Source organism: Nyctereutes procyonoides, unplaced genomic scaffold, assembly GCF_905146905.1.
Source record: "Nyctereutes procyonoides isolate TBG_1078 unplaced genomic scaffold, NYPRO_anot_genome, whole genome shotgun sequence".
Taxonomy (NCBI): Eukaryota; Metazoa; Chordata; class Mammalia; order Carnivora; family Canidae; genus Nyctereutes; species Nyctereutes procyonoides.
Window position 1 is genome coordinate 11,392,324 of NW_026575036.1, and position 16,130 is coordinate 11,408,453.

A 16,130-nucleotide genomic window follows, 5' to 3' on the forward strand; every position below is an offset into this window, starting at 1 on the left:
ACATTTACACAGGTATAACATCATTTCATACCCCCAAAGAACCACTAAGGAACAGAGGACACATTTAATTAGTACTCCCAATTTAAAGATGGGAAACTGAATTTCGATATTAAATAATTTGTATTTGTATTGTATAATTTGTATTAAATTTCCTCCTTTTCATCCGGAAGTAAGCTCCACCTGAAACAGTGCTAGTATAACAAGCCCAAAAGTAATAAACTGGAAAGAGAATAGTCTTCTATTAAGCACCAAAGGTAATTAAAGCCTTCAAATTTGAAAACCTGGCTGTAAGGACATAGGAAATCTGGCTGCCTGGAAGCTAAGGGGTAACGTTATTCGGTTGCAGTGGGCACGTGTTGTCTGTCTTTCCAGCATCCACTGCCTTTCCCTGGCATCAGAATCCTGAGAGAATAATGGAGAAGGGCTCTTCTTTCTCCCACTCAGGGCATGATGATGTCATGTCTGTAAGAAGAGCATCTCATTCCCTAGCCACAGGGTTTGGCTGAAGATGGGACCATTATCCTAGTCAAGCAACAGTGATGACTGCAGTACTTCTAGAGTCTGAGGAAATGAGGCACTCTTCTCAGCTCTGAGGGTAAGAGGATAGGGTACTGTGAGGCAGGAGCTGCTGGCAGCCATGCCACCACCATAGACCGAGGCTTGCTGAGGATGGAACTAACACTCATGATAAAACAGAATCGAGGGACAGAGTCTGTAACAGAGCTCTGCCTAGACTCTTCAGTTATCGTGATTACAAAGTTCTCTTTGCTGACAATTGTTCCAGTTGGGACTTCTGTTTCTTGCAACCAAAAACACCCTGATTATTATGGATCTTCAGATTCACTAGTTCTGTCATAACAAGGAATGTGACATGTGTGGAGCTCTTATCCATTACTCCAGTAGGACTAGAAAAGCAAACCAGTATAAACTGCAACATAAGGATTTTATATTAGTTAAAAGGAAGCATCACAGAGAAACTTTCAAACAAGAGCTTATAAAGAGGGGATTTTGAGTGGTTTTTTAAATGCTTTTATTTATAAGGATTCTTCAATAGTTTGTGTACATACATATACTAAGATTCCAGTAAGTAGTAAAACCTTCTTTTATGGCCTAACTGAAAAAAGGCTAGAGCCTATGTACTTTTGTTCGTTAGGTAGATCTAAGAGGCAGGAGTAAGAACACAGTCCATGCCTTTCAGGTCCCTATGATTTTGTCTAAAAATCATTAGTGTTCCCAAGATAAGTAACCATCATTATTTGATTAGTCACTATTCAAAATTTAACAAGATTATCCTAGGCAATTTTGTTATTTGTAAACCAACTAATTATCCGAATTAGAGAAATGATTTTGCTAATCCCTCTACCAGTCACAGATGTTCATTAGGAGTTCTTGGCCAATAGGAAACCACAGAAGATACAGTAGCATCAGCTGTCCAGTGGAAAACTGTGTAAAATCTCTATCCTAATGGCTCCAAAGCAAACATTTTTTTGTTTCAATAAATAAAACAAAATTGTTTCCTTTTACCACTATGTCCTACCAGGGAAGAAATGTCAGCAACTAAAATAACATGTTATCTTTAAAATGTAACAAGACTTGAAAAGTCTAGTCAAAGAAGATAGGGTATATATATGCCAAGCAATTCTAAGGTTATTACTAATGTTGATACACTTCAGGTGTTTGCATTACATCAAAAGGATAGCAGGCATCAAACCACTAATAAAAGATAAATATAAGTGCCTGCAATTTAGTAACGTGCATTATCGAAGTGAGGAAGAAAAAAAAGCCAAAACCAAAATAAATAATAGATAAGGTAGTGTGCCTTTGAACAGCCTACTAAACAAATACCAGCTTAAATTCATTTACTAAAAAATTTTATAAACATAATTCAGCAGAACTTTGAACATCAACACACATGAACTCAACCAAGCTTCCAAAAAGAGACTCTAGCTGATTTTTTGAATATAGTAACAATAAAAGTAATAGTAATAACAACAGCAGTTGTTACAATAGAGTTGTTGTAATAACAGTTTCTACATACTTAATTTTGGGTGCCTGATGGTAAGAGTTTGATGCTAAGTGTTTTATGTATGTTAATTCCCATTAATCTCATGGCAATATAACCTAAGGAATAATCCCACTTTTACAGATAAAGAAATTGAGGTTTCAGTATTAAGTAACTTCTTAAGGTCATACCAAGAAGAGTTGTACTTTGAAACCAGGTTTGTCAAAAAAAAAAAAAAAAAAAGAGCCCCCTGGTGGTTCAGTGGTTTAGCGCCGCCTGCAGCCCAGGGCATGATCCTGGAGACCCGGGATCAAGTCCTGGTCCGGCTCCCTGCATGGAGCCTGCTTCTCCCTCTGCCTGTGTCTCTGCCTCTCTCTCTCTCTCTCTCTCTCTCTCTCTCTCTCTAGCATGAATAAATAAAATCTTTAAAAAAAAAAAGAAACCAGGTTTGTCTGAATCAAACTCAAAATTTCTTCAGTACCTACTATCTGACAGATACTGTGTGAGGTATTAGAAGACATAATTGTGAACAAAACTGACGGGCTCTGCTCTTACAGAGTTTAAGTAAAATTAAAACCACAACTATGGCAAGTTTTCTCAAGGGAAAAAATATGGTGCCGTATGAGCATATAGAAAGGGAGCTCACACAGCCTGGAGATCAGGAAAAGTTCACTGCAAAAGATCAACAAGCTGAAATCTGAATGATGAACGGGTATAAATTAGGTGAAAGGGATGGGCTTATGTGGGGAAACCTACCAGACAGAGAAGAAAACATGTCAAAAGGCCCTGTGGTAAGTAAGAGGGAACTCAGAATGTATGTGCAACTCAAAGGGGGGGGGGCGGGGGGGGGGCAGGCATCGTGCCAAAAAGAGCCAGGGGAAGAAAGAAAGCATAGAACAAGAAGCTTTTCTCTCAGAGCCCAGGAGAGCCTAAAGTTGTACTGGGCTAATGACCTTTTATCCAAACATAAGCAAATGAAAGAGAAACTTCTTTCAAGTCTGTGTTTCATTTTTAAAATAAAGCCTCAAAAGTCATAGCAAATATTTCAATCTGTAAAACTTCTTGGGTCTAAGAAGGTACAGCTTGGTTCAGGCTACCTTCATGTAGGACCCGGATTCCTCCCATGTCTACCATTTGCAACCTTATTCTATTCTTTCTCTTTACCACTGTCTGATCCTCCTAGAGCAAAACCTAATCATCTCACTCTCCTGCTTAAAAATCCTTCAATGGGGGATCCCTGGGTGGCTCAGTGGTTGAGCATCTGCCTTTGGCCCAGGGCGTGGTCCTGGAGTCCTGGAGTCCTGGGATCGAGTCCCAAGTCAGGCTTCCTGCATGGAGTCTGCTTTGCCCTTTGCCTGTGTCTCTGCCTCTCTCTCTCTCTCTCTCTCTCTCCCTCTCCCTCTCCCTCTCTGTATCTCTCATGAATAAATAAAATCTTTAAAAAAAAATCCTTCAATGGCTTCACATTACCTAATGGGGAATATATGATCTGGCCTTTATCTGCCTATCTTCTCTTAGAATGTGGTCAAGCCAGGATGTGAGGAGATCCAGAGCACAGGTTCATTTGCTGATGCTCTAATATTCCCAATAGGCTGATCCATCAGCCTAATTCAAGATGGCTTCTAACCTGCTCATACTACAATCAACCCAATGGCAAACAGCAAGGGGAGGGAGGGAAGAGACGAGAGCAGTAGAAGTCTCCTTTAAAGGCCTGACCTCAAAATTCAGTCCATGACCACTCTGGTTGCAAGGAAGCAGGGGAAACGTGGTCTTATTATGGGTAACCCACAAACTCAAATACTTCTGTTAGTATGAAAGAAAGAGAAAATGAATTTGAGAGAATAACTAGTTGTCTGTGATATAGAAATTGAAATTAAAATGCATTTTGCTAACTTAAATAGGACTCAAACTAAATAAAGCAGTTGGCATCAATTCTTTAGAGTTTATCACATTAATTGTAACTTTCATTTTGAAAAAATATGCAAAACAAATGTTGATCTACTCTTTAGAAAATTGTCATACTATAAATTGATATACTATTGCCAAAGTAATTACTGCCTCGCAAAACTCCTACATGACAATTTACTTAAACAATTCTTTATCCAGCTTCCTCAATAACAAAAAAGTGTTTTTATACTTGCAATTTGATGATATTTTAAAAGACTTTCTGAGAGATTCTGTAGCAGCTAACAGTGGAAATAAGCACTGTGTTTCACCCTAACAGATAACAATGACTTCATTTGTACTGATCAGGAAAGGAGGCTCATTCTTCACAAGAGTTTAGAATTGAACTCAACTATTAAATCATGTCCTGCCAGGTAAATAGGGAAGAAAGGTAAGTAAAGGCCCTTTTCTCATTTGTTATTAATCCTAGAGATGGAAGAGATGGATTAATTTAGTAAAGTTTTAAATAATTAACACTTTCATTGACAATGTGGCTCAAATTGACTTAAATGTCACAATTTTTACCATTCCTAGCCACAAGTATAGAGTCCTTAGTACAACAAAATTCCTTTCTTTACATTTCCTGCCTATTTTAACAACCAGATTTGAAATTACCCTCTTTGAAAACATAGTTGAAGCCAAAAATCTACTTGAAATGCAAATGTTTAAGTAGTTATGTCCCTGATATCAGCAGTGACCTTGAACACTTTAGCCAAACACAAGTAACTAGTCCTTAAATCATTAACTTATTTTGGATCCCTAATGCAACTGTGTTGGTGATTTGTGTAATATTTTTTTTTATTTTATTTACTTATTCATGAGAGACACACAGAGAGAGGCAGAGACATAGGGAGAAGGCTCCCTGTGGGGATCCCGATGTGGGACTCAATCCCAGGACCCCTGAGCCAAAGGCAGACATTCAACCACTGAGTCACCCAGGTGCCCTGTGTAACATATTTTTTAAGTCATTGTATTTAATTAGTATGATGTACTTCCACTGAATTGACTTGGATATTACAGAAATGAAGCAAAACTCTGATAATGTTTTGTATCTTTCATCTCAAAAGTACTTTTCTAAAGCTATTAAATTTTACACACCTATCATAGATGATCATGGCACATTATAACTCAAGGAAATAGAAAGACATTGTTTCACTCTTTTAATTATTTTGTAATTTGTGCATATCTATCATTTTCACTTTATTTCTCTATTCTATATGCCAATACACCCTCAGAGAAGTTTTTATTTGTACATTGCTACCAGTGAAGATGCCAAGAATAAGAGCAAATATCAACTCTGGCAAATTATAAGTTCTTAAGAAGAATGGCCAAACATGTATATTTTGGATTAAGCTTGAGGCCAACCACATTCTAAAAGACTCGGTCAATAAACAGAATATACATTAATGGAGAACAAAAATAGTGACCATTTGTTCTCTCAACCTATATTTATATGCTTATCCTTTTCCAGACACTTATTGTTAAATTTCAAAAATAAAAATTATATGTTATTATATGCCCTCTTTTATTTTTCTTCAGTTCTATAAATTCCCCCAACTATTCTCCAGTTTCATATTAGCAAATTATTTCTGACTAAACTTTTTTGCCCATAACAGTTAAAATGCAAAATAACTCTCTGGATGTGTTATGTTATATACCATCCACAAAGGGAAAGAGCTCATTTAAAGTAAGAAATTGTCTCATAAAATGCTTACAAATTCACCCTTTGCACACATTAAAAACAAAACTGAACTTTCAGAAATATCAACTTTTCTTTAATGTGGCTATAATACACAAAGCATTAAGTAAGACTTTATACATTACTTTTTCCAGACTGTAGGTTTTATCACATATTGGGCCAGGTAGGTACAGAGATATGACCCAAGAGATTATTAAACTACCTATAATAGTAAGATTTAATGGCACCATAAAACCAATGACAACTTTCATCTGTTTTAAAAGAATTACCTATATGAATTCTCAAAACATTTAGTAAGAACAATTACATTGACTTTTCTCCAGAGGAGGGCTGATGTTAACAGCTACTTAGGGATTTGAGAATATACAAATCCTAATTCAATAAATATTTATGGAGCCCAGCACTTGAGATATTCAGTGACAAAACAGAAAGATACCTACCTACGAAGAGTTTATAGACAGGTGATAAACAATGGATACATTAAACAGTAAATTATACCGTATGTAATAAGATAGTATGGGGAGGAAAGGGTAAAGCAGGACAAGGAGAATAGGAAAGGCTGAAGCAAAATGTTAAATATGCTACCAATGACCCACCAATTCCACTGCTAGAAACAGAAAGTAGACTAGGAATTGCAGAGAGGAGGAGAAGACGCAGGGAGAGGGATTGTCTAACAGTTAACAGAGTTTCTGTCTGGGATGATGAAAAAGTTCTGAAAATGGATAGTGGCAATGGCTACACAACACTTAAATCTGATTAATGCTTACACCTGAAATGGTTAAGATGGTAAAATGTATGTTAAATATATTTTCCGACAGTTATGATTTAGAAAAGCACTAAGAAGTTACCGTTAATCTACCCACTAAGCCAGCGGTGATCTAAGCTCACACTCCTCTTAGCTCTCCTGCACCCACACCAGACTGCCTGGAAGCTGGCAGAAATCAGAGAGCCCTGCTCAGTGACTTCTCTGGTAATTAAACCTGGCACTATCACTTCTTTGATTCACAAAAGTGAATAATCCAAATGGACCCAATTCCATCACTTGATATTCTGAAATTTAAGAAGAAAGATGTAGAGTATAGGAATTGTTGGATCCAACTCATGTGAATGGCAGGACTCGAGAGAGAAAGTTCTGCTCTACAGATTCCCACAGCAGCCCTGGGTTTCGGCCTTTCTTATTGCTCAGTTGTTGAGCTCATCATTCAATTTCTTGGAGTTCCTCCAGTATCCTTATAATTAACATTTCCTTCTTTGCTTAAGCTAGCCAGAGATGGTTTCTGTTCTTTACAAACAAAAGAACCTTACTTCTTTTTTTTTTTAAGAACCTTATTTCTAATATATTTCACAGACTTTTGATTCTTAGGCTTTAACCATGTGGGAAAATAATATGCAAGTATCTTTTGCTTTCCAAGTCTTTTGGGCTTTTGAGACAGGGTGGTGAGAATTAGGATAGCAAAGGATACTGATATACTGTTTTTTCAAGAGTTCCAAGACAACTCAGTACAAGGTTTGTAAATAATGTAATTAAATGTGAGTTCGAACATGAGTTGGAGATCACTTTATTCTCTGCAATTTTTACAAAACAACAGGTTCCCTCTCCACCCCACCCCCATCAGAAAGTAGAGCATTCCTATGACACCTTTCATAAACCAAACTGAAATAAAGCAAAGAAGCAATTACCATTTCATAAACGCAAAAATCCCCTTTGGATTTCTTTCAATTAGTGAAAACAAGTATTAATGTAGTTTTTTTTTTTAAAGGGGTAAAGTGAACTTTCAGAGAGCAGGAGACATCTGTAATACACTTTGATTTGCCACTAGAAAAGTCAATCAACAACTTTATCGTCCAGTTTTATATTTTGGTTTTTCTGTGAGTTTTGTTTCTTTATGCTCTTATAATTAGCTCTGATGATCCATGTAATTCCTTGCATAATCTGAAGAATCCTCTTTTCAATAGGAGATAAGATGTGGAAAGTAGTAATATCTGCTCTTAGTGACTGTTTCAAGATTAGTCATTACCACAAGGTGCTGGAGCGCTAAATATCTAGGAATTAGTTAATTAAAATCTTCAGTTTTCGGGACGCCTGAGTGGCTCAGGTGGCTTAAGCGCCTGCCTTTGGCCCAGGGCGGGATCCTGGAATCCCAGGATCAAGTCCCACATCAGGCTCCCTGCATGGAGCCTGCCTCTCTCTCTCTCTCTCTCTCTATCCCTCTCTCGTTCTGACTCTCATAAATTAAAAAAAAAAAATCTTAAAAAAAAAAAAAACCTTCAGTTTTCTTTAGGACTCTGTTGAGGAATTGTTTTTGGAAAACTAATACATAACAAAAATCCAGCATTTTATAATTTTCACAATTAATTTTTATGAGAATATTTTAATAGCTCAGACACCTTACTAATTAATAGATAGAAGCAGCGCAATAACACATTTGAATTCTAAGAATTTAGACATGTATTCAAGTTATGCTTTGTTCACTCCCTAAGTCTTTTTCTGCATTCACAGGAACCTATGAAAGGTATTCTATACCATGTGGGAATGTGTGTGCGCGCGCGTGTGGGTGTGTGTGTGTGTGTGTGCTGAACAGTCACAGGCAGCAGGAGGCAAAAAGTCAGAGGGTCTGAACCAAACTAAAACATCTTACAATTGGTAATAAGGATAAAATATGTTCTTATATCATTTCTTCTATTTCTTCATATCTCAAAAGTATCAAATTACTTGCTTTCCTTTTTGGAGCTATCAAAATGGACAGTAAAATTTCACCAAGCTTCTTTTTAAATGGAAGAAAAAAGTACCAAGAATACATGATCAAATTATGGGTATAGACTTGAGACAAATATCCATCCTAAAGATCTTTCAAAGTTCTGCTTAAATACCACCTCCTTCTAGAAGCCCTCCCTAGGTCATACCAGCCAGAAGCAATGAATCCTCTTCTGACTTCATTATAACACTGTTTTTAATTCATTTTTATGACATTTTAAAAGAATTGCCGTATGTTGTGGTTATTCAATATCAATCTTACCTCCATCACTAAATAGTTACTACACTGATTTCACAAATATTTATTAAACAGGAATTGTGTGAGGTGCTAGGCAACAAAGATTAAAATGACAGTTCCTTACTTCGTGGTAATTACAGCACTGAGAGCAAAGAAGGTGTCAGTACATTTACTCTCCCATAGATCTTCGCCAAGTTCTCAAAGCTACTTACTACAAATTCTCAAAGACAGTTTTAGTTTTGGAGATAATAATTAAACACCATTTAAGATCTAACATCTCTGGGCCTCTGGGTGGCTCAGTTGGTCAAGGGTCTGCCTTTGGCACAGGTCATGATTTCAGGGTCCTGGGATTGAGCCCTACCTTGGGCTCCCAGTTTAGCAGAGAGTCTGTTTCTCCCTCTTCCCCTCCCCCTTCCTCCCTCCATTCTCTCTCTTTCTCTCAAATATATATAATATTTAAAAAAAAAATCTAAGGACGCCTGGGTGGCTCAGCGGTTGAGCGTCTGCCTTCGGCTTAGGGCGTGATCCCAGAGTGCCGCGTTCAAATCCCACATTGGGCTCCCTGCATGGAGCCTGCTTCTCTGTGTGTCTCTCGTCAATAAATAAATAATCTTAAAAAAAAAAAATCTAGCCTCTCTTCCCACTGTATCCCAAGCACATAATCAGGACTCATTAAATATTTGTTGAATGAATTAATGATTCCATCTGCAACATGCTCCTGCATAAACAACACAAGTTACCGGGCTTGATTCACAATGTAAACACATTTTCAATTTTATGATTAAAGTTTTTTTTCTAAATAACCTCATAATTTAACTTATTCTCAATTCAGGGTTGGATTTCTGTGGATGTATGTTGTATAAACTATAAAATAACTATTGTTAGCCAATTATTAATTTGAATTTTGAAAAAGCTAATCCATCCATTTTGAAGATACTTAATGAAAACATTTCAATTATTCATACACAAAAAGAAATCCTTCACAAACTATTGCCTATAGATGCTGACTCAGGAAATAAAAGTACCATAGTGACTACTAAGATTACAAACAGGAACAAGTCAGCCATGCTAAAGTGCATACTTCTTGCATGTGTAAACAGACTTCTAAAATAAAACAAACTATCTATTTAGTGCGTAAGTTAAACCAATCATTCATAATTGCTCAGCATTACTGGCCAAACATTTTTCCATAATACATTTTCAATGCCAATGATAGCAAATAATAGGAAAAAATTTGGCTATGGTAGACATATAACCATCTATTTCAGCAACACAGATGCTAGTTTATAGTTTTCCTAGTTTATAGTTTTCCTTCACTGCCCATGACCAGGACAATAATTTATTTGTGCTTTTTAAGGTAAATACTGTTGACCAACAGCAATAAAAAAAAAACTGAAGAATCTTTAAAAATATCGTTTTCTCTTTAACTAACTCTCCTGACTATACCAGTAATAGATGTTTAATTAAAGAAACATATAATCCCTGGGTGGCGCAGCGGTTTGGCGCCTGCCTTTGGCCCAGGGCGCGATCCTGGAGACCCGGGATCGAATCCCACGTCGGGCTCCCGGTGCATGGAGCCTGCTTCTCCCTCTGCCTGTGTCTCTGCCTCTCTCTCTCTGTGTGACTATCATAAATAAATAAAAATTAAAAAAAAAATAAAAAAATAAAGAAACATATAGAATCTGGGAGATACAAGATATACAAAAATGAAAATAAAAATCACCTATCCATTCACCATGAGTGCCACCAGTGCTTACTATGCTGCTCTATTTTCTTTCCCTATTTTCCATACATATTGTTTTGCATTTCTTTAATTAGAATTACGGTTTTCTGAAGACATATATTGAAAACTTTCCTATTTAAATCTGCATGAGGGTAGAAAGGTAACCATAAAAAAAAGGCATCAATACCTTTGAAAGGCAGTTTTATCCATTAAATGAATGAATGATCATAAAATTTCACTTCTCATTGTAATCTGATGATGTTACCAAAAACTGGTGTTTAAAAAAAAAGAATAAAAGTCATTCGGCTATTGTGCTATAATTTTGTCATAGAAGTTCACTATTACTTATTCTTCTAGATTTATATATGAAGACACACCCTGTGCCTGGAATTTCAGTTTTAAATTATGAGTCTATAGTATTCTATTTTCTGTGAGTTATCTATATTCCATCTGTACAAAAACAGTTCCAAGGGAAAAATGTGCTTATGAAATGTGCTACCTAGGCCAAAAAAAAAAAAAAAATCTTCTGTTAAACCCAGAATAAGGCTAAGCAGTTTTCTGTGAATTCTAGTCTATCAGAACGAAGCATCAGGGGACTTTGAGGAGGGATGGTTGTTTACCTAACTGAGCTCTCTCCACAAAAGAGGGTCAAAAAGAATGACTTCTAAGTTTATGAAACAGTCAACCTTTTAGCTTAAAATAGACTTTATGTTCGCCACTTCAGAAAGTGTCTCTGTACTTGAGCAGATTTCAAGTTCCATAACATGACACTACTAACCCTTAGACTTTCCAAAACAACCAAGTATTCAAGATTCTAAGGTCTTCTTCCTCCCCACTGAACAGGCATGCAAATATTCAATGGATTTTTAGATATTTTGATCACAATAACATATGCCTTAGCCAAAACAAAGTTATATTTACATAGCTAATGATAGCAGGAAATACTGGCTGTTAATCTGAAGGCTTCTATTTGGAAGACTAAAGATAACCTACAAACTATTCTGAAATAAAACTTGACCATAACCATTCCTTGCTTCATCTATTTGACTCTTCACTGATCAGATAGTCCTAGTAAGGGAAAGATTTTTAAAACTATAATAAGAGTAGCATAATTCAATGACAAAAAGAAGACGATAATAAAACAAATCTGCAAATATTTAAATATCAAAAACGTTAACCGGAGCTGGACTGTAACTTGGAACAATAAAAGGCACACATTTGCAGTTTCATTCATCCCAGGAACGAATTATAAATTATGTGACACACCACCACCCTACCTCACGTCTGCCATTGAACATGGAAACAAAGGAACTGAAAAGTTCACTGAATTGGCCAAAATCAAGCAGAAAGTAAAAATAGGGCCCCAACCTTTTGGCATCCTGGCTAAGAGACTCTGAAGGTGCTTTGCAGTCACTGCATCAGTGACTAAGGCATTAACTAGTGGGTGTTGATTCTTAGTAGATCCTATGATGAAATTTCAAACCAAAGGCAACAATCACTTACACACACACACACACACACACACACACACACACACACAGATGCATACATGTCATCTGCTAAACCTCTCAATCCTATGGAGGATGGATAATGACGGAGTTAAATACCTTTTCCCTGATTCTATCCCACCCATCCCGGAAGTTCTGCTATGCTCATTCCCACTGTATGGCATCTAACCACTGGTCAAGTGGATGGACCCAGAAATATGAAGTGTCCGATATGGCAAAAGCCAGCAAAGTCAGTCTCAGGATAACGAAACTTTAAAAGAACAGAAGGAACAATTACTACTGCATTTGAAATCGTACAGCAGATTCCAAAATTCCCCCCTTCCCTTTAAAAATTAAAGATGACAATCCTAAAATGTACCATTAGCAAAAAATTATTTACAATATATGTTCATTCTCTAGGATCTTCATTCTCTAGGATTTAAAGCAGTTCTCTGGCGCCTAGGTGGCTCAGTCAGTTAAGCGTCTGCCTTCAGCTCAGGTCATGATCCAGGGGTCCTGGGATCCAGCCCTGTTTCAGGCTCCCTGTTCGGTGGGGAACCAGCTTCTCCCTCTCCTTCCCCCTCTCCCTCTCTATCTCCCTCTCCCTCTGCCACTCTCTCTTCTCATTCTCTCTCTCCCTCTTAAATAAATAAAATCTTTAATAAATAAATAAATAAATAAATAAATAATAATAAATAAGCAGTTTTCCTTAAATCAATTTTTTTTTTGTTTTTTTAAATGTATTTATTCATGAGAGGCACAGAGAGAGAGGCAGAGACATAGGTAGAGGGAGAAGCAGGTTTCCTGTGGGGACCCCAATGGGGGACTCAATCCCAGGACCCCAGGATCATGACCTGAGCCAAAGGCAGATGCTAAACTACTGAGCCACCCAGGCGTCCCTCCTTAAATCAATATAATCGTTTCCTAAATAGGACTTTAGATGATTTCCTAAATAGGTCTTTAGATGAAAAGTTACGTTAGAAAATACAAACTGGAAAAAAAAAAAAGAAAATACAAACTGGGCCCCTTTTGCACCTATTCAAGCTGGGAGTATAACACTTCAGTCAGCAACAAACGGATTCAGAAACACCAGGTAAGTATTGGTTAAAGAATAACCGGAGAAAAAAAGAGGAAATGCAAATCTTTGCAACTGGGACATTCTAATTTTCACAGACTTGAAAAATCGAACTTAGAAGCTGGGTCACAGAGCCTATGAAAATCTTCCCACACTTCCAGTAGGAAGTACCTCTGAGAAGCCTGCTAAACTCTCACAGAGTGAACCTGATTTTTTTTTTTCAGCAGAAAAATTCATTACCTTATTGCAAAACTTCCTTAAAGCTAAGTAGAACAATGCATATCCTCCAAAACTCCCTTTCACACCAAATGTTAAGGGCAAACAAAATTTCTTTACAGACAAGTACCTTTACCAAGAATTACTTTGAAATGCTGCGTAAATTAAGTTCTCACTAACTACTCCCTCAGGCTGAATTTGAAAAACCACCATGCTATCAAGTGTCAAGCAGATAAAGAGCTAACACAGCAATCAGAAACTTTAAAACAAATTTTTAGCTCCCCAAGTTAGAGAAAAAGAATATCCAAAGCACCCAGCTTCACCAAGGGCAGCACTTCTAAAGATCCTTCCTCACCTTAGGATGGAACTGCACAGAGGTCTTGTCATAGGAACCTCAACAAGCCTCGGTTTGTTAACAGAACAGTACTACTACACACATCCTAAGGGAACTCAGCCTTCAAAACACCAGCAAGAAATACTGAATACAGATAAATATTTCTAGAAACATATGCCTCATTAAAGGTCGAGCTTACTTTTATCAAGGCTTTATTTTTATTAATGATGTGTAACCAAAGAAACACACACTTTGCTGGGAATCTGGAGACAGGGTTACGGTTTCAGCTTTGGGCATTAATGTCTTGATTCTTAGGCGAGTCGTTTCATTTCTTTTCCCCTCGGTTCCTTGATCTCTAAAATGAGCAGGAGAGACTGCACAACCGCTAGAGTTGTAGCTTCCTGATTTACCATCTCTAGCCCCATGTGTGTATAGGTACACAAACACATACCTTTGCTGAACAAGATACTACAAAAACATGCCCTTTTATTTGTCTAGGTTGTATGCTCTATTCCTAGTCCTTTTCATTATTTTGTCTACAAGTGTAACTATTGCTCACAGTCACCAAGGTAGTGATAATTACAGTTGCCTACACCTACAAAAGGGCTTTTTATGTGCCAGGTATTGTGCTAAGCATTTTACATGTATTAACTCCCTTCCGTCCTCACCACAGCCCTCTGAGGCAGAAACCACTATCATTCCCATTTTCAGACATGAGGAAACTGAGATACAGAGCAATTTTGTAACTCTGCTCAGGGTCCTAAGGTTCACATGCGGATTCGCCAGGATCTGACACTAAACATTTTGGGCCTGGGCATTTCCTGCTTAACCACCACCCAGAGAGTCTAGGGTGGGAAAAGGTGAAGTGCAGCCCAGTTCATCTGCAAAACGTTGTTGGGGTTGCAAAAACTGACCCGATACTGTCAGGAACAAACCCAACATAGGCATTTGGCCATTGATACATTTTTCTTCCACACTTCAGTTTCACAATTAACATCCACCTTACAGGGATAACATTATATCCCCCTCCCTTCCTTCCCGGATTAGGGGAGATGCACAATGAACACAAGCTGTTTTAAGTCCTGGTGACTTCCTCATCCCCTGTCACTCCGTTATAATACGGCTCACAGTCACGGTCCAAGGACACTGCCTGTTCCGTCATGTGCCCTAAAACCTAACAGCAGAAAACAGTGACCAACCAGGAGTGGAAACACCAGTTCCGCAGCCTGAAATCTGGAAGACGGGGCAGTCTTAAGTACTGAGACCATAAAGTCACCAAAAAAAAAATAATAATAATAATAATAATAATAAAAGAAAGAAAGAAAGAAATGCGTGCGCATCAAAATGCACTGCCCTGTGCATTTAAGCTGCTAACCGGTATTCACAGTCAGGACAGAGAGAAAATACCAGTAATCAAGGAAGTCCTATTTCAGCAAGTAGCACATGCTATGTTTATAGACATATTTCCCCCATTCATAAATCAACTCGAGTCTCCAGAGCCCTGCACTCGGCTGAGTTCCAGGAGAGGTTGAGGATTTCAGTGGGCCAAGGCCCGAGAAGGGGAAAAGCCCGTCCGAGCTCTGGAACCCAGGAGGCCCTTGGGGACCTGTGAGGGGTCACAGCGCTGCCCTCGCCCCTAGGCCACCCCTGACGGCGGGCCAAGTCCCCGTTTGGCAAAGCCCAGAGAAAACTCCTCCAGCGGAGACGGGACGGTGAGCCACCCCGCAAGGGCAAAGCCACACTTTCGGGCTCACGGCAGCGCATCGCGGGATCGGCTCACAGGCCGACCCGGGCACCGAGGGGGGCTCCAGGGTGGTCGAGGCGCGCGTCTGCTGCACCCCAAGGGGGCACAGACACTTTAACCCAAACGCCCCGGGGAGGAGCCGGAGAAGACTTCTTCGCAAGGGCCCTGGCTCGGGGCTCTTGAATCACTTCCTCCTTTTCTGCCGCGGCTCTGTCTGAGCTTCGGATGACGACGCGGCTGGGAAAGCCTCGCCTCCCGGGGCAGCTCCCCGCCGGCGCGCAGCGAGCGCCCGGGCGCTGTCCGCGGGGAGCCCCGGCCGCGCCGCCAGGCCGCCCCGGGGCGGGGGCGCGCGCGCACGGGCGGGCAGGGCCGGCAGGGCGGGCAGGGCGGGCAGGGCTGGGGGGCCGGCGCCCGCGCCCGCGCCCCCGCCCCCCCCCCGGCTTACCCCAGGGTGCTGATGAAGCCGTTGACCGAGCCCTCCGCGTACAGGGACACGATGTCCCCTATGTAGAGGAAGCTGGACATCTTATCAGACATGCTGCTTCATGCTCCGGAGCACACGTCCCTCCTCTTCCCTGCGCCCTCGCCGCCCTCTCCGGCAGCCGCGCGGCAGAGGCGGAACGGAGCGCGCGGCGGCGGCGCCCACGGCGGCGGCGGAGGGCACGGCCCGGTGACCGGGTGTCGCGGCCCAGCCCTGCCCGCCCCGCCGCGCCCCCCGCGACCTCGCCGCCCCGGCGCCCCGAGAGCCGCGGCCGCCGCCTCCCCGGCAGGTTTCCTGTTCCTTTCAGAAGTTTTGTCTCCCACACCTTCGCCCCTCCTCCCGCCTCCTCCGCGTCCCCTCCCCGCCCTGCGCCCCAGCGCGCCCGGCCCCGCCGCCCGGTGGGTGCCGCCGGCCGCCGAGCCCCTCGGTCCC

At 40.1% G+C, this 16,130-nt stretch overlaps 1 protein-coding gene across 1 annotated transcript in view; it reads right to left on the minus strand.

Annotated features, from left to right (window-relative positions):
- ITPR2 (inositol 1,4,5-trisphosphate receptor type 2) overlaps positions 1 to 15,818 on the minus strand; it is a 469,109-nt gene extending 453,291 nt beyond the window's left edge. Inside the window, exon 1 of the mRNA XM_055318489.1 lies at positions 15,663 to 15,818. Within this exon, the coding sequence (XP_055174464.1) occupies positions 15,663 to 15,754 (92 nt within the window). The 5' untranslated portion in view covers positions 15,755 to 15,818. The remainder of the gene's footprint in view (positions 1 to 15,662) is intronic.
- Positions 15,819 to 16,130: the final 312 nt, after the last annotated feature.